Source organism: Cupressus sempervirens, chromosome 7 (assembly GCF_028749045.1).
Source record: "Cupressus sempervirens isolate cs-2001-9-10 chromosome 7, ASM2874904v1, whole genome shotgun sequence".
Taxonomy (NCBI): Eukaryota; Viridiplantae; Streptophyta; class Pinopsida; order Cupressales; family Cupressaceae; genus Cupressus; species Cupressus sempervirens.
The window spans coordinates 504,376,884-504,402,061 of NC_143124.1; the positions used below are offsets into that span (position 1 = coordinate 504,376,884).

The 25,178-nt window shown below is 39.1% G+C and overlaps 1 protein-coding gene across 1 annotated transcript in view; it reads left to right on the plus strand.

Moving 5' to 3' along the window:
* The first annotated feature begins 5,266 nt into the window (after positions 1–5,266).
* The window catches only part of LOC149547740 (putative protein arginine N-methyltransferase 6), a 244,732-nt gene continuing 224,820 nt past the window's right edge, over positions 5,267–25,178 (plus strand). The window contains exons 1-3 of the mRNA XM_089791807.1: positions 5,267–5,829; positions 20,599–20,664; positions 20,828–20,896. Coding sequence (XP_089647933.1) covers positions 5,671–5,829; positions 20,599–20,664; positions 20,828–20,896 — 294 coding nt within the window. The 5' untranslated portion in view covers positions 5,267–5,670. The remainder of the gene's footprint in view (positions 5,830–20,598; positions 20,665–20,827; positions 20,897–25,178) is intronic.

Genomic DNA, 25,178 nt, shown 5'->3' on the forward strand with positions numbered 1-25,178 from the left:
AGTGGACGTAGCCCAGGGATTGGGTGAACCACATTAAATCTTTGTGTCTTGTGTTCTCTTTTGTGTGATTTATTATTTTTTGATATTGGTTATATTTGCATGTAATTGTTATTTTTGTTTGTGATTGATCCTAACAACATCATCAATATATTATAGATTGTAATAATTGCCTGCTAAATATACCATAACTTAAAATACATGCATTCAATAGAATTTTATTTTAATAATATACTTATATTATAATTTTATTTTAATATGTACAATAATGATATAATAATAAAATACTTTTGATACAAGTATTATATTTCATATAATGAAACACACTATTATTAATTTAGTTGACTTCTCGCTCTATATATGTGTACTCACTTCTCACTCTATATATGTACCATGACTTATCTATATACATGCGGACAAGTATCTCATTTTAAGTCTCCCCTCCCCCTCCGCTGGTGACTCCCTCTTTTTATAGTTTTGGTTACCGATAACTTATATACACATGTAGCAGTGATATGATATGATATGATATGATAGATTTTAATGACGTCCACGAGACTAAAGTAGTCTATGGGACCCATGCAATCGCCCTCCCGAGTCAGGAGCCAAACTAGTTAGTTGCAAAGTTTTGGTTAACTTGTCTCTCCTTCTCTGAATTTTGATAATCAACTCCGCTGTTCTCTTCACTTGATCTTCCTCAAATAAATAGTTGAAGTCCTTGTTCTGCATAATTTTTGTATAATCAGATCTGATGTCATTGTAAGCCAAGCATTCCATGACAAAGTGTTGCTCTGTCTCCACTGTTCCCATATTGCAGAATAAACATGTTCTCTCTGCCCACTCTTCCTTTGGAACTTGCCATCTACCAGTTTCACATCGCAGCTGATGTGAACTAGTTCTAATTTGTGCCATCAACATTTTTGCTTTCCAGTTAATAGGTGCCCTTATATAGGCCTTTTCATCATGACTAGAAGTGGGATTAAATTCTTTAATGTAATAAGATTTTTTCCTCCCTATGTGTCTTGTCCACAGAATATTGCGAAATTTTTCATTGACAAACTTTTTTATTTCTTTAATGTTATCCGGGCAAGCTTGGATGTTGATATCCCATTTTTGCATCCATTTGTCATTTTGTTTCATCCATGTGCTTTTCCGCCTCACAAGTTTTTCTTCTATTACCAACTTGGGCCAACGATGTGTTTCTAGACCTTGGGTTTTCTTTAAATAGCTTAGCATTCGGATCAATGCGACGGCTTCTAATGGAAAGGAACCCACCTCCGCCAAAAGGATTTCATACGAAACTGTGGTCTTGACTTAAAGATTGCATGTGATAAAGTGTTTTTGAATTCTTTCTACTTGCCACCATTTCTGTTTGGACATACTACCGCCCCACACTTCACATCCGTATAGAATAATCGGAGTGACCAGCAAACCAAACAGAGTTTTCATGGTCGTCCAATCCCATAATTCTGCGTTTCTGCACTTGTTTTGTAAAGAGTATAACGCCTTCCAGCCCCCTTGGATCCTTTTCGATCTACAAGTATCCCAGTTGAGTTTGTTATGAAAATCGATGCCCAAGTATTTGTACTCTTCCACAATCTCAAAGGGGCTATTTTCAAACAGAAACTTGTCTTGTATGCCCCTATTCTTCTTTAGTGAGAAGATCATAATTTTGGTTTTGCTAGTGTTAACTTGCATTCCTACATCATGGCAAAAAAATTCTAGTGCTTTCAAGTGCTCTTTCAAACCTTTAGTTGTTCTAGCAAGAATTATGAGATCATCTACATATAAGAGCAATCTTATCACGAAGTGGGCCAGCTGCACCCCCTCACCATTGGTCTTGTTTATCCACTCTTCTAACTTGTCAATATAAAGCTCGAATAGTGTTGGAGAAAGCGGACACCCTTGCTTAACCCCGATGTTGCTGTCAAAATCTTCTGATATCCCTTCTGTCGTTCTGATTTTAGCTTTGACCTGCTCATATAATCTGTAAACCGCTGACCTAAGTTCTTTAGGGACATCTAGCTCTACCATTCTATCCCATAGTTTATTACGTGGCACTGTGTCGAAAGCTTTTTTTAAGTCCACGAAACAACAAAAAGCCTCGTTCCCCGGAGTGTCCCAAACTTTCTCTATCAAATGTCTGAGAGTGATGCCGTGATCTATAGTAGAGTGTTTTGGTCTAAAGCCTGCTTGCCCTTTTGCACGTTTGCCTTCTGTTTCAGCCCAGTTGCTGATTTTTTGTTCTACCAAACTACCAAATAACTTGCCAAATAGTGGATTGATCATGATGGTTCGGTAATTAGAAGGATTTTTTATATCTCCACTTTTGTGGAGTGGGATCACCACACTTGTAGTCCATTTTACAGGGAAACCCTCTCTATTGACACTGTTGAAAATCTTAGTGATGTGTGGTGTGAGGATTTCAGCACCCCATTTTAAGTATTCCGCTTGTAGCCCATCTATAGCTTGCACTTTACCAACAGCTAACCTCCTGATGCCTTGAATAATATCATTTTCACTGAATAACTCCCCTGTAGTCTCTGTTTTCATGGTACTATGCTCTCTTAGATCACATTCGTAGAGAGTCTTGGCATATTCCAGCCATTTGGTTCCTGTTATGTTATTCACTATCTGAGTTTTTCTCTGCTGAAGCTCTTTCCAAAATTTTCTGGGGTTGTTTTTACCAAGATTAATCAACTCTATTCTTCTCTTGTTCACATACTCTTCTTTCTTCTTTTTAATCAGTTGATTATACTCTTTTCTACTTTCTTTGTTCATGTTCTTTTTCCAATTCCTTTTTGCCATTTTGCACTTCTCATCAAACCAAGGATTGGCCGGAAAAGTGTTCTTGGCTTCTTTTGTGGCCCTAGATCTTTTACACTCCTCCAATGCTTTAATGATAGTAAGAACAAGATTATCCTTGTCCATGAAATGTTGTTTTTCAGACTCTAGATGGTTTCTCGGAACCCTAGACAGCCACAAAAGAGAGTCTTGAAAAGTATCATGGTTTTCTTGTGTCATTAAAACTTTGCCAGTCGGAATCATCTTCCTCTTCTGTAAAAGTTTTGGAACAATATGTTGATCTTTAAAGTGAGTAGTCACCCTTATCAAGATGGGGTTATGATCAGATTTTAACTCCATGGGGCAATCTTCTATCTCAAAGTTAATTATCTTTGCGACATAGTCTTGTGAGCATATAACATAATCAACAACACTTTGTCCATTGTGTCTTTTGCATGTGATGCCTCCTGATTTAGGCCACTTTTCCATACCATTGCATATAACCATGTTGTATAGGCAGCATAAGCCTAGTAATTCAGCACCAAAATGATTAATCTTTCCCATGCTATCCTGTGAAGATCTTTCCCATTTTTGTGTCCCTTCTTCTTCGAGCCAAACTGGATCTCTGTTTTCATTGTAACTCTCCTTAAGATTGAGAGTTTGGTTGTTTGCTGTTCTAGCATTGAAATCCCCTATTAACATTATTTCCCCTAAAGAGCTAAAGGCTGTTATGTCTTTTTTTAGCGCAACGAACGAATCTTCTCGATCCAATCTATGTTTTTTATATATTTTTGAGCCTTTTGGAGCGAAGTAACATATAGCCACCCTTGTAGAAATCTGATTCTCTGTTATTTTTATCCAAATATACTGCTTGTTTACATCTTCTTTCTCTAAGTTTACAAATCTGCTCCAAGTTTCTTTTATTAGAACGGTGATGCCTCCATGCCCCTTACCATTATCTATCTTTTCATTCCACAGTGATACCTTCTTATACCCTTCAAAATCTGAAACTCTACATCCATCATGTTCATGAGTCTCGGTAAGCATAATGATGTCATTATCTTTAGCTATCGGCCCTAACCCAGGTCCTCTTCTCCAAGGATAACCTCTACAGTTTCAGCTAACTATAGTTAAATGTTCCTGGGTGGGCCCGAGTTCCTATTTATTGCGTGTGATTTTGTCGCTGATTTGGGCTTTGCCATCTTGTAGCCACGCCCACTTGCCTTTTCCTCTTGCTGTTTTCACTTTTTCCCATTCCTTCCTCTTTTCTTCTTGCTGAGTTACGGTGAGGTCATCATCAAGATATATGTGTGTGCCTCTAAGAAACTTCCTCTTGCTGAAAATGTTATTTTTATCTCCTATATTCTTCATTGTCACTCTAACATGTCTATCTTTGCCTCCTCTAATCCATTTTCCGATTCTTTGAGCTTGTATGGTTGTTCCATGCCAGTCTAATTGGTCTTTGAAGAAGTCTTTAACTAAATCCGTTGTTTTCTCCTGTTCTCCATAGTCTCGTAGCCCTTTGACAACGATATTTGTTGCTTTCTCATTTCTTTCTTTTTCCTCTCTAATCTGTCTCCGAACTTGTTTTTCTATGTTGTCAATAGGAGTGTTTGCTGGCCCCTTTACTATGTTGGCCCATGATCTAACTTCTTTAATCTGTTCTCTGAGTTGATTCTCTTTTATTTCCATATTGGCCATGGCATCTTGTATATTTTTCATTTGCGAGTTTTTGTCTGCTTCTGTAGCCTCTCCTTCTCCCATAGTACTTGCTGCTGTCCTCTTTTCCCCTACTTCTTTCTTTAACAATATTAATTCATACTCTCCTTTTTCCATATTAAATTGCAATTTTTGAATTTGTTCTCTAAGTGACTTGACCTCCGCTGCCAGCTTCCAGTTATCTTCAGTAACTCTTTTCATTGTGATACTTTCTATTTGGTTCCTCTCCTCAAGTGCCCACACCCTTTCCTTCATAGCTACTAAATCATTCACAAAAATGTCTGGATACCACGTCATAGGTGTCCTTGTGGGCCTGTAATTATTTGGTAGCCCATCCTCCACTGTGTCTATCACCTGAGAATTATCTGGCTTCCCTTTACCATTAATATCTCTGATATTATCAAACTGCTTAATTGTTTTAGAGATTTCAGTCGGCCTCAGACTTTGTTCTCCCTCCCTTGTGCTGTCTGGGGTTTGTGGAATCGGTTTCGGAAGTAAAGCTGCTAACTTCCCTCTTTTTGCATTTTTAAACTTTCGTATCGTTCTCCGCCTAATTATTCTTTTATATTGTTTGGCATTCACATAAATGTAGTTGCCTCCTGTGAGTGGTCCGCTGGCTTGTGATAAGCTCAAAGTGTTTGTGGATAAATTACCATTTGTCCCTCCAAGATTGAATGAACTCGTGTGTCCGACTGAAGATTCTGGAATAATGAGGAAGCTCCCTTGATTCCACTTGATGATGCTGTTGTGCATTAAACTATCTCCGTATGTCAAGACCAAGCCACTATTGCCAGAGATGTCGTGTTAATAGTCGTGAGTCTGTCTTAAATCCATTACAAACAAGTGAAATACACTGAAAAAGAGTGCATGTAAGCTGCACCGTAGACGCACCCTCTCTATAGTAGGGCATGCTTTTTGAAAACGGAATGTTATGCGTGTCAGAGTGTGAGGAAAAGGTTGGGGTTTTCCTCTCGCAACTGAAACCAAACCAGTGGGTCCAGTAATCGAAGAACTAACCATGTAATCGCGTCGCAGGGTATCACATTATACTTCATTCAGTCCTGCATGTTATAAACTTGAAAGAGCTCTATTAAATGCTGCTCTTTCTTCTTCTTAGTTGGGAGGAAAGGTTCTGCGTCGTTGGCTTTTGACAGATAGATTGAAAAAAAAATGTTGAGGGGACAAGGAGGGCTTACAAGCAGAGAGAAATACAAAGGATTGAAGGGCTCCATGATGTCTGCTCCTTCAGTCTCAGAGACTCATGCGGCCTATGATGCCGCTTACTTTCAAGCCTATGCTCACGTTGCAGTGCACGAAGAAATGATCAAGGTCTGCTCGTGAATGCATCATTGCATATTTTCTTAAGCCTTCTTTCTTGAAATTGAATAAATGAATAATCTCTATTAAACATATTGTTCACAAGAACTGTAATCAGAGGGGATGACTACATGGTTTTAGCGTATTTGAGTTACAAATATATATCCTATTTGAACTGAAAAGTGAATATTGGTGCTTTCTTTAAGTAATTGGTAACTCTGGTTGTAAGTGATGCTTAAGCCAGACTATGAGATTTTGCAAACACGTGTTATAGTTGAATTTTCTCTTGATCGTTACACTGCATTCGCACAATTTGTAAAACACTGTTACGGGCCATCTTGTCTCTCCGGGAAGGATTTTTTAAGAGGATAATTCCGTGGGAGCCGTTCTTAACTGTTTTACATGCTTTTAAGGGTCATTCAAGCCAGCTACGACTTCCTGGGGATTTGGATGGATGTTTTTAATTTGCTCGGTATATCGTAGTTGGCGATAGTCCAACGTTTAATGCTGTGCCGCAGAAGCGTTGACTACATTTGCAAGATTTGTAAACGTTGTTTATAATTCCTATGCGTTTTAATCAGTACACCACAACCTTAATGTCTGCAAGACAGAGTTAATGGCCTCTTTATTGCTGAAAGGGTGATTTCAAAGAGGATAAACATAAGTCTTTGTTTTGCTTGTCTTTTTAACAAATTTACATCAATAACAAAATTTCGTAAATGTTACTGGTGTTTTTCCAATTTGTAATGAAGCATATAGCTTTTATCGGTTTCTTTATTTTGCTTGGTACTTCTTGGGTAAGGTTATAGTCCGTTTTTATTGTTACTAAAGGAAAAGCTTGGAATATATTTGCAATCATAGAAGCACTTGGGCGAGTCCCGAGTTGTCACCCCTGATGAGTCCCAGGGGATTGGACTTGACCTTGCTGACTTTGATCGAGTCCCATCACCTAGACCTTTTTTTTGTCTCGAAATCTCAATGCTGTTTTTGGTTTATGACACGCCTCTAAAATATAAATTAAATATAACAGTTAACTCCCCTTCTTTGTCTTCAAGTTCTGTTCACCAGAATATATATACCAAACATAACATTAGTAATAATCGCATGTATATAATGGCACAATGTTTGAAAGTGGCTTCAACTCTCTAGGATTTATAATGCAAATTCTAGGTTTTAGAAAATCTTATAAGTTTTCAGACTTAGTCAAATTTGAGTAATCAACAGGATCCTATGAGCATTCTTTTGCTCTTTCTATCTCAATCAGTTTATTTTGCCAATCCCTCCGTCCCTCCCTCGCTCCCTCTCCCTTTTCCCCCTTTTTCTACCTCTCTCTCTCTCTCTCTCTCGATCGAGACCTATCTGTGTACCTCTCTTTCTCGCCCTCAGACCCATGCAAGACGTGCTACAGTCAACCTTGTTTTGTTGTTGCCCCTGAACCCCCATCGAACTATAAGTCTAAGCAAGTTAAAGACCAATAATGTATCATGACCATAATAATCTCCATAATACTGTAATGTCCCCTTTTAGGATATCTTGGAATATTGGGACAATCACTTCAATTCCTCATATTTACACTATCTAATCTTTTCGACTGAACTACGTAATGGAGAATGAGAACTGCACCACTTGCTATTTCTGATATATACTATAATATATATGCTAAAAGTGAATTGATATGTTTGCACAAAGTGCAATGATCTCTTAGGATCTTTCCCATGTCAAGTATAGCAATATGAATATGGAATAGGATATGATTTTGCCTATGACAATAAGTATTTTCTGTCACTGATATACACCCTTAATACATGCAATACATCATATTAGATATTGCCTATAGTGATATAGTCGCCAAGTCTTATCCTAATGTAATAAATTCAAATTGCAATGAAATGCTGCTGTTTCTGATTTAAGCTTTCTTCACTTGCAATCACCGTTGCATCTTTGATTTGTAATTAGGTTCTTTCAACCGATTTATGCCAAATAGGCACTTGCTGAGTTGAACAGATCCAATTAAGGATTTAAGGATTAAAGGGTTATATACATTTTCAAATTCGATCCTGAGTTGAGTGAATGCAAATGTCCTGTTATATCATATTCCTGAGTTGAGAAGTCATAAAGGATAAGACATGTCTCATGTCTCTTGGAAATTGCATCCTTTGACAGTGATTACTAATAACACCTTTCTGTCAATCCTTCCAATCGCTGCCTTAAACCTAGATTGGGTGTGATTACTGTACTCAGCACATCTCTTCAATATCAATAATCACCGATGATGGATTGTATTTGTGTCTTTTCATAATGTCATTAGTTTGTGTTTTCTGTTGACAACTCAATATTCAACTTATATTTGTCAAGATGCTTAATCGCTTAGCTTATTGATATTAATTGCTATCTCCACAATGATCTTTATTTTTATTAGTAATGATGCAGAGGGTAATCTTCACGAGTTGATTATTTAGTAACCACATATGTTCTTCACCTCTTGATATCGATGATCCTTCAAGTATCGATAGTCCTCCTTAACCGGTATCACGGTCAATAACTATAGTCCATTTACCGACTGGAGGTGTATTAGTTTGGTTGCTGATCTATGAATGATGATGCCTTAGCCAATTATATTGGGTCTTTGGAAATACTGTCATCACCAATGTCTGCTAATGGCTATCATTGTATTGTATGCATCAATCTTTGGATGCTCTTTGTGTCTAGATATCCCATATTTCGGACTGTTCACCTTAAATTTAGAGGTCAGGATTTTGAAGTTTTGCTTGAAGCTGCCAATCTCCTTCATCCAATAAGTACCTAGGATCATATCAATCCTCAAATCTGTTATATGGGAAATTGTCGATAAGTGCATAGTTTCCCTGGTAAATTCTAGATTCAGAGTGAGGGTTTTACATTCCAAAGTTGTTCCACTAGCCAACATGGCATAAAAAGCCTCTTGCTTGCAAATAAGGATTCCTTGTGAGGTGTCACATATTCTGTTTATGAAATTGTGGATAGTACAACATGCAAAATCAAACATTCAATATTTTGAAGTGAAACACTAAATATTCAATTGTCTCTTAATGAGGCCACTTCTCATGCTAAGCTTGCAAAGTAAGATCATGAAATGACTTCAAGGTTCCGTCTATTGTGGATAATTGCTTAGTGAAATGATGTGATTTGCAGGAATCACTAAAGGGGACTTACATTGTTTTTCAAGACTTATCAGTTTGCTTCTAAAGATTTGAGTGCAATGAAAATATAGTGTTTTGACTCTCCAATTCATCAACTCTTAATTCAAACTTAAGTTTCACTTCTTCTACATTAATGAATGCAAGAAAGCATTGATGAACTTGCACTCTTCTAAGTGCAATCTTGTCAACAACTCCACCCACCTAGTGCAAGCTCAAAGGTATACTCAAATGATTGTCAAATCAGTACTTCTTCCTCAGTCCCATCAATGGATGCAAACTAAAGATTAGATAGTGATTGAAGTTAAGTACTTTCAGTCTCTAGCTAACCATACACAATGCTAGTTGCTTAGTATAAATCAAGTCCAACAAATAAGCATCCGCAATTTCTTTCATCTAACTAAGCTTCTTAAGCAAATTCTAACCTATCTCAACAACTTGAATTTGAGATCTATTGCAAGTAAGGATGAAGATAACAATGCAATAATTCAAACTTGATCATAACTTATCACCATACAAGATTCAATAATGAGTAGAGCAAATTTGACATAATCTTAGCAACAATTCTCTAACATCTCCCTTTTACAAAGGAGAGGAGCAGTCCTTTTATAGGGAGCTCAAGTACAATGAAAGACTGAAATTAAATGAGAATTAATTGCCTAGATCGAATTATAGAAACCCTAATCAGGATTGACACCTCATTAGTCAATGAGATTGAAGAGTCCTAGAAACAAAGAAATGGCATGATGTGGCATATAAAATGCCCGATGCTGTAATGTCATAAACTCCTTCATTCTATCTATGAGGATAGTGGCCCAATCATACATAGTACCATTCATGATGTTGTTCATGAATGTAATTTGAGGCAGGGCGATATCTGAGGCCCTACTCGCTCGGTTAACCTGCTTTTTATTACATCCATAATACATCTTCAATGGCCCTCTCAGATGAAATCCTGCCGTAGTCCTCGACTCTTGGTACCTTTCACAACAAACTCAAATTCCTTCGGTGTGAGGTCGCATCCCACCAATTTTACCCAATATTCCTTGCCTTCTTGCGGCAACTTGTGATTCTTGGTCACCACTTTGCAACCTCTTTGGCCAGGAATGCCAAGTACCCTACTGATATCTCGAGCTTTGAAGGAGACTGTCATCCGATGCTTGTTGTATACAAATGTGCTTGTTCGATTGTTCCTATTGTAGCTTTCGATCATAGTTCTTAGGATTGTCTCAAACAACCTAATGGAGAACACGGGGAGTTGTATTGCCCAATGTATTTGCGCATGGATTAGAATTTGCTTGACTAGGTCTGTATCTGCCTTTTTTGCCACCATCTCCGGCACTCACTGCCATTCAACCCTTCAAACTGAACTGTGAGATGTGACAGGTCGGCCTTCACCTTCTGTTTCTTGCTGCTCGATGTTGCCAACCTTGCAACTTGGACTCTTGAAGCCAACACTCTTGCATTCTTTTCCATACTATTTTCCTTCAACTGGTCTTTCCACTGTTTTATTTTTCTTGCCGACTGCATCGTAACAGTCTCTTGTTTTGTCTTTTATTGTAACAAAACAAAAACGGTTAGGTTTTGCTTCTCCTTTTCACTTTTTTGTGGCTTGCTTTAGCCCTCTGTTTTATTGCCAGCTCCTATGGAATGCTTCCTTCAGACGTTACCAATACCTCTACCACCGACCCCCTTTCTCCTTCTTTAGCATATCCTTTTCCTCTTCTCATAGATGACTTCTGCTTTTGTTCGCCACAACCACTCCTTTTACCTTCTCTACGGCCGCTCCTTATCTCTTCTTTGCGAAAGCTCCTATCTAGCCTCGTAGTCTCGGTGGAAGGCGTGGCTTTGTTCTTTCTGGTTTTCCACAACTCCTTGCGGGGCTTTACTTCTTTTCCCTTGCTCGTTTGCGGAAGTTCCTTTTCTTTTTCTTTGCTGTGGGCATAGACACCTTCTTCGGACACCTTCGCGGACACTCCTTTCTTCTTTCCCGTGGGTACTACTCTCCTTCGTCATGGATGTGCTCCGCAGATGCATTTTTTTATTTACCACAGTTGGTCTTTATTCGTTGCGGTTGCTCGTTATTTGGCTACGGCGAATACTTGTCCATGGAAGGGGTTTGCGGGCAGCGGTCATATGTTCGTAGAACAACATGTTCGCGGTTATGTGTCCACGGGACAACATGTCCGTTGTCATGTGTCCGTGGGGAGTTTCCAATATATATATATATATTTTTAACGACTATCACTCCTGACCCTGTCTTGTTGTCGTTCATGATAATTTTTTAGCTTCGATCCGTTGACGGTGTCAGGGATTTCTCACCCATCCAGGGTCCATAGTTTTATGGAACCATTGTCGCCTACTCTGATTTTATATAGTCTGAGCCATTTAACCTTGAATTTCCCCGGTTTTATCTCATTGTGGCCATTGTACCGAAGCATGAGTTGGACTGGCCGAAACTTTATTCTTTTCAAATGTTTGTCATGCCATGCTTTTCAATGGGTCTGCACCACCTTTGTCGCCCATTGCACTATTAATCTGCATTCATCCAATTTGTTCAGTTGCTATAGGCATTCTCGTAGACTCTCCATATCTCTGAGTCCTTTTTCAATTGTAATTTGAAGGCTTGGGACCATGAATTTGGCTGCTACCACGACTTCTTGGCCAAACATTAACTGGAATGATGTCTATCTAGTTGTGACTTTGAATGTTGTGCAGTAGGCCCACAGCGCCGAAGGCAACTTTTCTTCCCAATTTGCCTTTTCCACTCTGCATGATTTATATATGATGGCCACAAAGATTTTGTTTGTCGCTTCCGCTTGGCCATTAGCTCATGGGTAATATGGACTTGACAATGAATGAAAAATCTTGAATTCCGTTGTTAGTAATCTAATCACATGATTCACAAAGTGACCCCCTTTGTCACTTGTCAACTGAATGGGTATGCCATACCGTTCGATGATCTGTTCATACAAAAACTTTGCCGTACGTATTGCAGAGTTGTTGGGTAGTGCCCATGCCTCTACCCATTTTGTTAAATACTCTGTGACCACCACCATGTATTGGCAACATCAGGCCCTACTAGCCTTCAGTGGACCCACGAGGTCTAGTCCCTAATGTTCAAACAACTCCTGGGTGTGGGATGGGTTTAACGACATGAAATCCCACTTGAGTGGTTTGACGGCTCTTTGGCATGTATCGCAGCTCAACACTCATTCCCGTACATTGTTGTAAAGTGTGGGCCACCATAACCCAACAAGTAGGTACTTCTGTGTCATTGTGTCGGGTCCCATGTAGCCGCCTGCCGGACCTTCATGTGCTTTCCTCAGAACACTTTGCACTTCTTCTTCCATTACACATCGTCTAAGCACTTGATCAGGGCCCATCTTGTATAGGAGACCATTTATTAGTTGGAAAGTTGGGCTCCTTAATAGTAACTTCCGCTGTTTGCCTGGCGGCATCTTCCTCAAAAATTGAGACATGGATAGATATTCCCCGATAGACTTGTACCAACTTGGAAGAATGGCGATTCTGAATAAGTGCGCATTTGGAAAATCATCATTGACCCCTTTTGGTGGCTCTTTGGACCTGATTTAGGAGAGCTAGTTTGCAATGACATGACTCTTCCTGGGTCGCACTGTGATGGTGAAGGTGAATTCTTGCAGTAGCAACAACCATCTGCTAATCCTGCCTTGGATAATTGGTTTGTTCACCAGGTACATCAACACCTGGTGGTCTATGTAAAATGTAAATGGTGTAGCCAATAGGTAATGTCGGAATTTTTGTACCGAGTACACCATCCCGAGAGCCTCCCATTCAGTGGTGCTGTAATTCTTCTTAGCCTTTGAAAGTAGCCGGCTTGCGAAATATATTGGGTGATCCAGGCCATGGTCGCCAGTTTGTGCCAACGTTGCACCTATGGCAAAGTTTGAAGTGTTCACATGGACGTGGAACTCCTTGTCCCAGTTTGGGTATGACAAAATGGGCGCCCCCAACAATCTATTCTTCAGCTCTATGAAGGTAGTGTCCTGCTCGGCACTCCAGACGTACGATTCTCCCTTTTGTGTCAATTTGTCCAGAGGAAGAGCAATTCGGGCATAGTTCTTTATGAATCGTCTATAATATCCAATGTGGTCGAGGAAAGACTTGACTCCAGTTACCTCTGTCGGGGCTTCCATTTCCACAATCACCCTTACTTTGTCCGAGTCGGTCTTCAATCTTGACTTGCAAACAATGTGCTCAAGTAGTTTTCCTTGAAGAACCATGAACCAACACTTTTTAGGATTCAATGCCAGCCTTGTCCGCCAAGACCTCTCCATACATTCCTAGAGTGCCTTCAAGTGGTTGTTCTGTCCATTGAAGATGGACCAATCATCCAAAAACACTCGAAAGTTGCCCACTGACATTTTGTCAAATGTGTAAAATAATCCTCTGAAATGTAGTAGATGCGTTACACAATTCGAAGGGCATTCGGTTGTAAGCATATACTCCATCCTCCACCACAAAGGTAGTTTTCAGTTTATCTTCTTTAGCAATGGAGATCTGGTTATAGCCAGGAAATCAATCCATGAAGGAATACATCTCATGTCCGACCGCTTCTTCCAGAATCATATCGGTGAACGGGATTGGAAAGGGATCTTTTATCGTGACCGCATTCAGGCACTGGAAGTCTACACATATTTGGATTTGAATCCCATCCTTCATGGATATCACAATTGGCGACAGCCACTCGCTTGTTTGGACCTTGAATATTATGCCCAGCTTCCAGCATTCGTTGTATTTCCTCATCTACACGTGCTGCATAGTTCTTGTTCATTCTGTACGGTCGCTTCCACATAGGTATGGCTTTGGGTACCAAGGGTATGCGGTGGACACACATCTCTGGCGGAATCCCTTTTAAATCCTTGTAAGTCCAGGCAAATACATCTTTATACTCCATAAAGATTTTAAATGCCATGGCCTTCAGTACCGGGTTCTAGTAGTCTCCAACAAGTATGTTCCTTAGATTGTTCGCGTCGTCAAGATTAGTAGCCTCCACTGACGACTCTTCGTATCTTATAGCTTTCCCTTTGAAACAATGGGCGGGACTCTCGTTGATCTCCGCGTTGCCTTCTTTGTATTCCACGAACTGTAGTGGAAATACCTCCTCATCTTCAAGCTCCTCGATGCCAAGCATGTAAGAATGGAAGAGCTCATAATCTTCCATCTGCCAATGGAAAAGTCCATTCAGTGTACTGGTCTCGTCTCCTGATTATTCTTCCAATTCCAAAATGCCTTTGTTGTTCGAATCCATATGGGCTCTTCCCTCATCTGTCCGATATTCCCTGTCTGACTCAGACTCCAATGACGACACCATTTCTTCACTTACTATTTGAGTTCGGAGATTAATGGCAAACTTTCGCTCTTCGCTTTCCGTGGACAAAATATTTTTCTTCCAATTCTGATTTACTTTGGCTGCCACTAGCCATCCTCTTCGGAGAATGGCATCATATCCCTTTTTCTTCAAGGGAATCACTACGAAATCCAGTACGAATGGTTGAACCCGATGGTTACCTGTTGAGCCACCAGGGTCCCTACGGGCTTTATCCCCTACTGGTTAGCGCCAAGCAGGTTGAATGTGGGCGGCCACAGGGTAGGCTTGCCCAGTTTCTTCCATGTCTCCTCGGGGAGAACGTTCACCCCAGACCCACCATCCACGATGCTGTCTGTTAGGATGGTTCCGAGGATTCCCATCTCGACCACTGTCGGGTGACGGCCATTGCTTACTGTCAGCAACATGGGACCTGTGGCTGACCCTCTTGGTATAGTTGGTTGTTCCTTCATCTCCGACGGGTTTGCATGGGCATTCAATAGTGACGTCCTTAGTTGTGTTACCATTTGTAATAGGTCTTGAAGTCTAATGGGCACCTATATTTGTAGCATTTGATTCACCAAGTTGTTCTCCCCCTTCGATCGTCCAGGAATAGTATCTTTCATATCTTTTGTAGCATCATTGCACTTTCTATGTCTTCTTGTGCCTCTCACAGTCTTTGCTTCTCCGTGCGGGGGTCAGGATAGGTTGCCTGCGTGCCCCGGTTGCAGGTGACAACAAGAACTTTCTCCTCATCAATCTTAAGGAGGTTTACTTGTTTTGGTCGATTGGTGTCTTTGTGGTCCCCTGGACCACACGAATGACATAATTTTTGAGTGTTGTTCTTTGGACACTCTTTGGCGAAGTGGCCCCATTGGTTACATGCCTAACATTGGATTATGGGCCTTCCCTTAGAATCATACTGTATCCGATTCTTGTTGTCATTGCTGCCTCGTCCTCCTTGGCGATTGTTTCTGTAGTTGCTGGATGTGGCATTGTTGTTGCCTTGCATCTCATTATTAGTGCCAGAGGTGGATGGTTGTTCCTGTGTGAACAATATTTGTTGGCTTCGTGTCTTTATGTTGAACAGGCACTCCTTCGTAGAATGACCCAAGATCTTACAGATATCGCACATTTCCTTTTTAGGGCACATTCCCTTTGGGTGACCTTTCTCTTTGCAATTTGTACACCATATTTCTCCTTCCTCCATGCGACCAGTGGTTCCTTTCATGGACTTGAACTCCTTCCTTATCCGCTCCAATTCCTTTTGGAGGGCCTATACTTTCTTGCTGAGTTCCTCCTCGTTGTCTGCACTACTTTCCTCATCAGAGGACTCATCACTCTCTGAGGAGGATGATGATTTACTTTTCTTCTTCTTTTTCTTTGCTATCTTGCCCTCACTTTCTAAGTTTAGGGCACGGTCGTAGGCATCTGTAGATGATGTGGGCGGGACTCTCTTCATTTTCCTTCTCAATGCCCCACAGAGTCCTTCGACAAACCAACTTTTCTTTAGTTCATCCGTGGGTTGAGTACCCATCCGGCTAAGATCTTTGAGCCTTCGATTGTAGGCTCGAACGGTGTCCTTCCCTTGTTTGCAGTTGTAGATCTCCGCAACAACCTCGTTGTTGTCCCGTAGCAGTCAAAATTCTGCTTGAAATTCTTTCTTTAGATCGTCCCAAGTGGAGATCTTCACCTTGTCCATGTTAGAGAATGAATTCATGGTCACTCCTTGTAGGCTGGCTGGAAACTGGTTCAACCACTCGTTGGCGTCGGTGACGGAGTTGGCGGTCCATATGGTTTCGCATGTACGACAATGCCATATAGGATCTTCCTTGCCGTTGCCTGTGAACTTCGAGAGTTTTTGCTATTGAGACATTGTGTTTCTCATCCTTTGATGACCACTGACTCATGTCCCATAACTATTAGGAGTTGGTCTCGGCGGGTTACTTTGACCACCGTGCAGTGTCCCTCCGACACTTTCTTGTACCTCAATGTCTTTTGTTGGCCTCGCCTCCCTACTACTTCACGGGTTCCCTCTCGTGGTGGTGTATGGGATGAATGCAGAAATTGTCCTTGTCTCCTTGAGCACTGTTAATTTGTGTCGTGTTTCCTCAAGCAACTCCTCGTTGCTCTGTACTCGCTGTTCTTGCGAACTGTGGCACCCTTCAGCAATTCCTTCGCCTCTCGCGTAGTTGCCTTCTATCACCCTTGGTGATTCCTTCGATTGCCCCACAGTCTGATCTTCGGCAAGTTGTCTTAGCTGTCACCTTCGCTTAGCTTGGATTAAATCTCCCTGCATAGATTGTAATTCGTCAACATCCTCCCTCAAGTTCCTATTTTTATTTAAGAGATTGGGCATTTGATATATACCATTATATAAAAACAAAACAGAACACTCTTTTATTTATTTAATCTGTATACATCATGTGTCGGCTTATGTGACAGTTATAGACTCGTGAGTGCTCTTGGCACCACGATTCACAAGCTCATGGTTTCGTTTTGCGATGCCGTGCTTCTCTCATAAAAATTCTTGAGGATTTCCTGACGAAGTTCTTCCTGTTCCACTCCTTCCTTGTGTCTCTTCTATGCCAGATATGCTTGTGCAATTAGACGGGGGAGTTGGACTAGGAATCTATTCGTGGTTGGGCTTGCTGCATACATTGTCTGGTGTAACCTTGTTCTCCATGACTTCTCTCTGTACGAAGGTTTCAAGGCTTACGCGGTATAGGATGTGAAAGTTCTAGGCTGCCTCGTGCTCACCTTCCAGAATTTTTGTTTTATTATCCTCATTCGTTTTTTAGATGTCTGGTACGGTTATTCCCATTTATCCTTGGCCTTCCATTCGTTACAACTTTCGAATTTGAACTGGCAACGACACCAAATGTTCAGCCTGTGGGTGAACAGGAAAGAACATATAATAACTTATCAAAATAAAATACTATTTATTCATCAAATGCTTTCCGTACATAACAATAATGTTTCTTATAATGATGTCAAATACATAAGTGAGAGCCACATTTATAATATCCGATACGGTGCTTATGAAACAACACAATCGTGTCCACACCGGTAAACGCCTAAGTACCCATTTTGTCAGACAACAGCAAGATCATGGTGAAAGCACAAGTGTGTGTGGCCTTGAGCTTACCCTAGTGAGCTCAAGGAAAAAAGTTGAGTTTGCATTGGTAGAGAGGCCCTAGGAAGGAGAATAGAAAGGTGACTTCTCCAAGGGATAAGGGTTGAGTAAAAAGAACCCTAGAAGGTCTAGTAAGAGACCTAGTGAGGAGCCTAGTGGGCTTAAGGTGAAGGACCTCCCTATGAATTAGCTATGTGTAGTTCATGACGAGGAGAAGATTTTACCCTTGGAATCCATCATCCCTCGAGGAATCCTCAATTTTACTCCAGCTCCACTTCAACCACCATTATATTCCTCTTTTCGTTCCTCCATCTTGCTTTCAACTTGGACAACCAAACTCCCTTTTCTTTTTGAAATATATCGCTGTCATCACTCCTCTTTTATCCCTGATTATGCTTGGCGGATTTGGAGGTGCATTAAGGATTGTGTTCTTTAAAACTTTCCTTCATTTTCTTATTGCATTCATGCTCCCATAACATCAAGATCTTTCAATTTGGTCAAGGTCTATTTTTGATGGCTGTAAGGATTATCTTGAGTCACACCAGATCTGTGAGACCCCATAGAGTTCACACTTGGCAATGCCACTCTATTTCCAGCAGGCCCTAGAAGCGGCATTCTAGAGCGACTTCACGTCCTAGATTGTACCCTTCCATTCTTGACTACTTCTCGTCTGTGAGGAGTATCTAGTTCTTTCTTTGTTATTTTCTTTTGCTTTCATGCTCTTTCCGTGGACACCATTTGGTGCTCCCCTTGCTGATGTTTTCCCTTTGTACTATTTCCACATCCTTAGACCCTTGTTGGTCTCTTGTTGGACATTAATAAATTTATAACTTCTTCACTTGCTTGGGCAGAAATTGTCAAAGTCAGATAGTTAAAAAATCTAGGGCAGGGGTCGGATTCCTCCCCTAACTGAGGATTCCAATATTTCATCATAAAGAACTTGACTTCATTCTCCATTAAGCCATCATCTAACTTCAAGGCTTGGTCCTTCAATCGCCTATCTTAATCATACTTCTCAAGAAAAGGGTTGAGTGGTCCTTAGTGTAGGGACAAAAATCTCAATGTTAGAAAAATAAAATCTTGGGTAGGGCACTGATTTTGCTCCTACCCACGGGGTTTGGTGCTCCCCTTGTTGGCATTTTCCCTTTGTACTGTTTCTAGTTCCTTAGACCCTTGTTGGCCTCTTGTTGGACATTAATAAATTGATTACTTCTTCACTTGCTTGGGCAGAAAATTCTCAAAGTCAGTAAAAAAATCTAGGGCAGGGGTCAGGTCCCTCCCCTACTTGAGGATTCCAATATTTCATCGTAAAGAACTTGACTTCATTCTCCGTGAAGCCATCATCTAACTTCAAGGCCTGGTCCTTCAATCGCCTATCTTAATCACTCTTCTCAAGAAAAGGGTTGAGTGGTCCTCAGTGTAGGGACAGAAATCTCAATGTTAGAAAAATAAAATCTTGGGTAGGGCACTGATTTCGCCCCTACCCAAGGATTTTGGCATTGTCATTTCTTAAACTTTTGACTCTATTCTCCCTAGCCTTATCAACCCACCTCAAGGCTTGTCTCTTCATCGTTCAGCTTACATCATATCATCATTAAAAGGGTTGAATTGCATGAATTTTAGAGGGCAGAAATTTCACTTGGAGGAGGATCAAATCCTAGGCAGGGGGTGGATTCTGCCTGTGCCTGAGGATTTTGACACTTTTTTGAAGTTGGCCTCCTTTGTTGGCTTTGAAGGCAAACTAGATCCTCTCAATGGTAGCTAATCCTTTCAAGTCTCTATCAATCTGAATTCTGATTTTCCCTCTCTCTTTGACACTTCAACCTCTTAGCAATCTCATCTTAACTGAAGACTTTACCAAACTTGCTCTAATAAACCAAAGCTACACGGGCAAGGCAAAAAAAGAGGGAACCCTCAGTTGCAATGGGTTGATGGTGTGGAAACCTGCAATGTCCCCTTTTCTGATTATTTGGACACTACATCAATTCTTGAATTCCTACTTCAATACAATGTTCAAGAAATGCAGATATATTAATTATTTATAATAATGAATGCAATGACAGTGATATATGAATACAAGGCAATGAACTATATATATGACTGGTAGTTCTGAATGCTTTAATAATGGAAATGCAATAATGAATGGTATGTGTGACAGTAATGATAATGCAATCAACAATGTTGCAATGCGAATGCAGTGATAATGTGTTACAACAGAATATAAATTCCATCAAGTAGATTATATATTATTGATAAGATTAATATATTTTGATTATAAAGGTATGCATAAAAATATATATGTAACATTTATTGTACAAATATGAATGCAAAAAATTCAAAACTAAAGAAAATTAAGTGTCAAAAAAAATTATCTTTATCAATAAAGAATTACAAAGATCTGAATGATTATCAGCAAAATTCTGGACATTTGTACATATGTGTGCTTTTTACGAGTATTTTTAATTAAAAAAGAGTTTTTAAATGTGCGATAAATTTCCCAAGCTATTGCTGAGGTTTTCCAAGTGTTTCCCAAGTCCTGAGTTTTTAAATTTTTTTGGGCCTGCCAAGTCATTCCCGAGTCTAAATTTGCAGCTGTGCGTTGGAGAACTTGCTATGACCTATTTTAGCTAGTTTCTGTGCTGTTAGCACCATCTTTTGTCCATGACTGTAGACATCCTTTATTATTCTAGCAAGTGGACTTTTGCTGATTTGAATAGATCATCTATGTCCTGATATATATCTCGGTAGCAGTAAAGGGCCATCCATAAACCCTTCCAGTTCATGGATAATCCTTCAAAATTTTATGTTTTTGACATTTGTGGATTCGGTTAACAAAGAGTTAACACATCTTGTTTGCAATTTTCTTTGGATGTCTTCCTAGGAAAACTAGTTGTTGGTCCTCATTCTTCAATCTCAAGCAAGTGAAGTGACTTAAATTTTCAAGTATTTATTGAGTAGAAATGGAATTTCTTCCAGTTCTTTTCTTTATTTTCAATTCCAATCGGCCTTGGAGATTATATAACCGTGAGTGGCATTTATTTTACCGCACTAAGCTAGTGATTCCTGAAGAGATTGTTTTTCAAATTCGCTTATTTCATTTTGGTCTATCTGTTGTGCAGGATCAAGTACGCACAGAAACTTACAGAGCCGCAATACAACAATGCCAAGACCTTATCCAAGACAAAGTGAGAGCATATCTCAAACTGTGGTTAGTTTGATTGATAGCTGGAATGTTAAATTTGAAAACCAATCTAGAGTTTTCAGCTTATATTTAATCTTATGTTTCTTATTATGGCAAATTGGATGTCATGTTTTGTTTGTTTACATTTCTTTTGTATCCATTCACAGGTGGTTCTGGATGTAGGGTGTGGGACAGGAATACTATCTATATTTTGTGCTAAGGCAGGTGCTAGAAAGGTGTGTTATATTATTTATGAAGCTAGAAATGAATAGGTTAAGAGATCAGTTCATTATTTAAGAATCAGAATATGTTTGATACGTGTTTTACATTTTTCATATTTGTAAGGTACCACATGATAAGCATTTAAGTAAAGTGGCATCAATATTGTTAAAGTATAGATTAGTCGGACATAAATATTGAAGTTACATTTTAATATTTCTTTGTGTTCATATTTCTGTTTATTGTTGCATTTCATATATTTGATATATATATATATATATATATGCAAATGTAATATATAAATCGATGCAAGTAAAGTTCATATTGTAATCAACTGCTTAGTTACAATTAGTCAAAGTGCTGACTGCCGAATGTATCAAAGTATATTATAAGGTGGTGACTATTGAGTCACGCACAATATGAGTCACGTCCATCGGTTGTGACTCATAGTCACCTTCTTCACATATATATGGTATTGCTTCCGCTGATTTTAAAGTACGAAACACATAAATATAACCAGTCTTCTTGTGCTATTCCTGCAATTCAGTGATTATTATTAGAAGGCCTGATCAATAATACAGTGACATTATCACCACATAAAGGATATAGATCAATTTCATATTTGTGAAAACAAAATCAGAATAGTATTTCAATAACAGTCTGTATACAATAACATGGTATCAGACCAGGCTTAAAAGGCAATCCAAAATCAGACATTATTCCAATACTCTACAAAATGGTGAACGGCATGAGACTAGAAGACAGGTTGGAGGGTGATTCAGACTTTGTGGGATGGAAACTATGAATGAAGCTTATTACATTGAAAGGATATGGTCTAAATAAATTCATTGAAAATTCTGAACCACCACCCAAAGGAAATGATGAACTGGAAAAATGGGAAAATGACAACAACAAAGCCATGAAGCTCATTGTGGATGGTGTAAAATCTCGTCTACTTTAAATCATCTCAGAACTAGACACTGCACATGAGATGTACAATGCCCTTGAAAATATGTTTGAGATAAATAATGTCGTTTGAATTATCACATAAAGGGACACAATCTCAAATATTAAGATGAATACAATTTCCTCATATTTTATGAGAATAACTGAGCTATGAAATCAACTTTCGACAATAGGACATGTCTGTGATGGAAAGGAGTTAAGTTGTTAACAATAATGGCTCTGAAAGATCTTCCATCATCATCGCCTAAAATTGAAAGACTTAAAGCTGATTGTGTACAAGAAGAGTGTATGCAAATAGCTCGAGGTCCAAATGTCTCCTCATCAAAAGAAGACATACAAGTTCTCTCTACACAAGTAAATAAGACGAAGAGAAAACAAAAGTTCAAAGGAAAGAGAAAGCAATCAGACTTCTCCAAAATGCAATGCTTTAGATGTGATAAATCTGGGCATCCAGCATCTAAATGTCCTAACAGACTTAAGCAACAAGCATCATTTGCAACTACCCAAAACGTGAATGGAAATTCTGAAAATAATGTGTTCTATTCAGCCCTCTCTAGTGAAGTATCAACCAGATCAAGTAATTGGGTAATTGATAGCGGAGCCTCTCGACATATTACAGGTTTTAAAGAACAATTGGATTCAATCGAAGAAGATTATGTTGATGAAGTAAGTATTGGGGATGATACTAGCTATCTAGTAAAGGGAATAGGGACATGTACCATACATCTAAAATTAGGAAACTCAATTGAACTCACTAAAGTACTATATGTACCTAGTATAAAAAGAAACTTGGTCTCCATCGTTGCCCTTGAAGATTAAGGATACAAAGTCACATTTATGGAGGGAAAGGTCTTAGCTTGGCGTAAGAATTCAAACATAAAAAATGCTCACAAAATTGGCTCCAGACATGGATGTCTTTACCAACTAAACTCTTACACTCATTCAGCTCTCTTTGATGATCCTTTCAAAGAAAACAAAATCTGGCACAGGAGCTAAGTCATCTTCATTCGTGAGGATTACCCTTTCTAGAAAAAATGGTAACTGGTCTACCAAAAATTTATCCTTACCATGAAGGAACCTGTAAAGGTTGTGCTCTAGGGAAGAACATTAAAACCGCATTTCTCAACAGTCAAAGTAAATCTAAAGAAGTTCTAGAACTTGTTCACTTAGATTTATGTGGACCCATGTCGGTTCCTTCACTTGGGGGTTTTCTATACTACATCATATTTGTGGATGATTTCTCTAGAAAAATTTGGATCTATTTAAAAAAAAAAAGAAAACAATCTGAAGAAACCCTGACAAAATTTAAAGAATTTAAAGCACTTGTAGAAAACCTATCTGGGAAGAAAATAAAAGTTTTGAGAAATGATAATGGTAAACAGTACATTTCAGAGATCTTTATAAATTACTGTAAACTTGTCAGGATCAAGAGGGAGTGTTATGTTCCCTACAATCCTCAACAAAATAGAATAGTCGAGAGAAAGAATAGAACTATAGTTGAAGCTGCTAAAGCCATGCTTCATGATCAAAAGCTTGAAACTTTTCTTTGGGGAGAAGCCTCCAATAGTGCTGTTTTCATTCAAAATAGATGTCCACACTCTCACCTTGAACTTAGGACCCTTGAAGAAGCATTTTTCAAGAAGAAACCGGATCTTAAATACCTAAGAATATTTGGTTGCCCTGACTATGTTCACATTCCTAAGGAGAAGAGAACCAAACTAGATCCCTTAGGAAAGAAAGGAATCTTTGTAGGATACAATGAAACTTCTAAAGCTTATTGTATCTATATCCCGGACATAGAAACATTAAACTAAGTCGAGATGTAATATTTGATGAAGATACAGCTTGCAAAAGATCTAAGGATGAAATTGAATCAAATTTAGAAGAGACACTAGAAGAACTGATCCTTGACAATAGAGGGAGTCTCTAATGGAGGAAGATAACTTTGTTGAACCTACGGACATTACCCACACTTTCAAGGAGAAGAAAAGACCACTATGGGCCAGAAAGCTAATTGAAGAAAATAATTCCGTTCTCTCAGATTTCATTAGGGAAAGAAAACGTCCTAACATATTTTCTAGTTACATTGCATTAATGAGTGAAATATCTAAATCTGAATCATCTGATGTAAAAGAAGCAACGAAACATCAAAACTGGAAAGATGCCATGACAGAAGAATATAATTCTATACTTACAATGATGTCTGGGATATTGTTCCTAGGCCCAAAAGCAAATCAGTTGTCTCCTCCAAATGGTTGTTTAAGATTAAATATGCCGCAGATGGAAGTATCGACAAATACAAAGCTAGGTTTGTAGCAAGAGGATCTTCTCAAAAGGAAGGAATAGACTACGAGGAAACCTTTGCCCCAGTAGACAGATATACCTTTGTAAGGATTGGTATTAGCCATTGCTATATCCAAGAGATGGAAAATTCATCAAATGGATGTAAAGTCTGCATTTTTGAATGGTGTTATAGAAGAAGAAGTTTATCTTGAACAACTTGAAGGATTTGTAGTAAACAATAAACAGTCTCATGTACGTAAACTAAAGAAGGCGCTATATGGGTTGAAACAAGCTCCTTGAGCTTGGTATGAATGAATAGATCATCACTTAACTAAACTTGGTTTCACTAAAAGTATTGCAAACCCTAACCTATATTACAAAGTAATACAGGGGGCTATATTGATTCTGGTTTTATATGTTGATGACCTTTTGATTACAAGAGAAGATCATCTTATTGACAAATGTAAACAAGATCTTGCATCCGAATTCGGTATGAAAGACTTAGGAATACTGCACTATTTCTTAGGACTAGGAGTATGGCAACATTCAAATGGAATCTTCTTGAATCAGGGAAAGTATACTCTGGACATACTCAAAAGATTTGGCATGTTGGATAGCAAGGCAATGAAGACTCCTATGGCAAATCTCAAGAAACTAAAAGAAGCAACAAAAGATTCTAAAGATGTTGATCCTACTCTATATCGACAAATGATTGGTTCCCTAATGTATTTGGTAAACACAAGACCTGATATCTGTTATGCTGTAAATGCTCTTAGTTAGTTCATATGCGAACCCAATCAAATTCATTTAGTAGCAGCAAAACACATTCTCAGGTATCTTAGTGGTACAATTGGATATGGTCTAAGCGGATACACAAACTTTGACTAGGCAGGAAATTTTGAGAATCGTAAGAGCACTTCAGGATGTTGTGTTTACAACAAAACTTTGCTGAGCTGATCCTTCATGATCAGTCATTCTTGTGTCATCCATTTTTTTCTGCTGATTTCATGTGCATATTTTAAGTCAACCATTTAATTTACTTTTTAATCC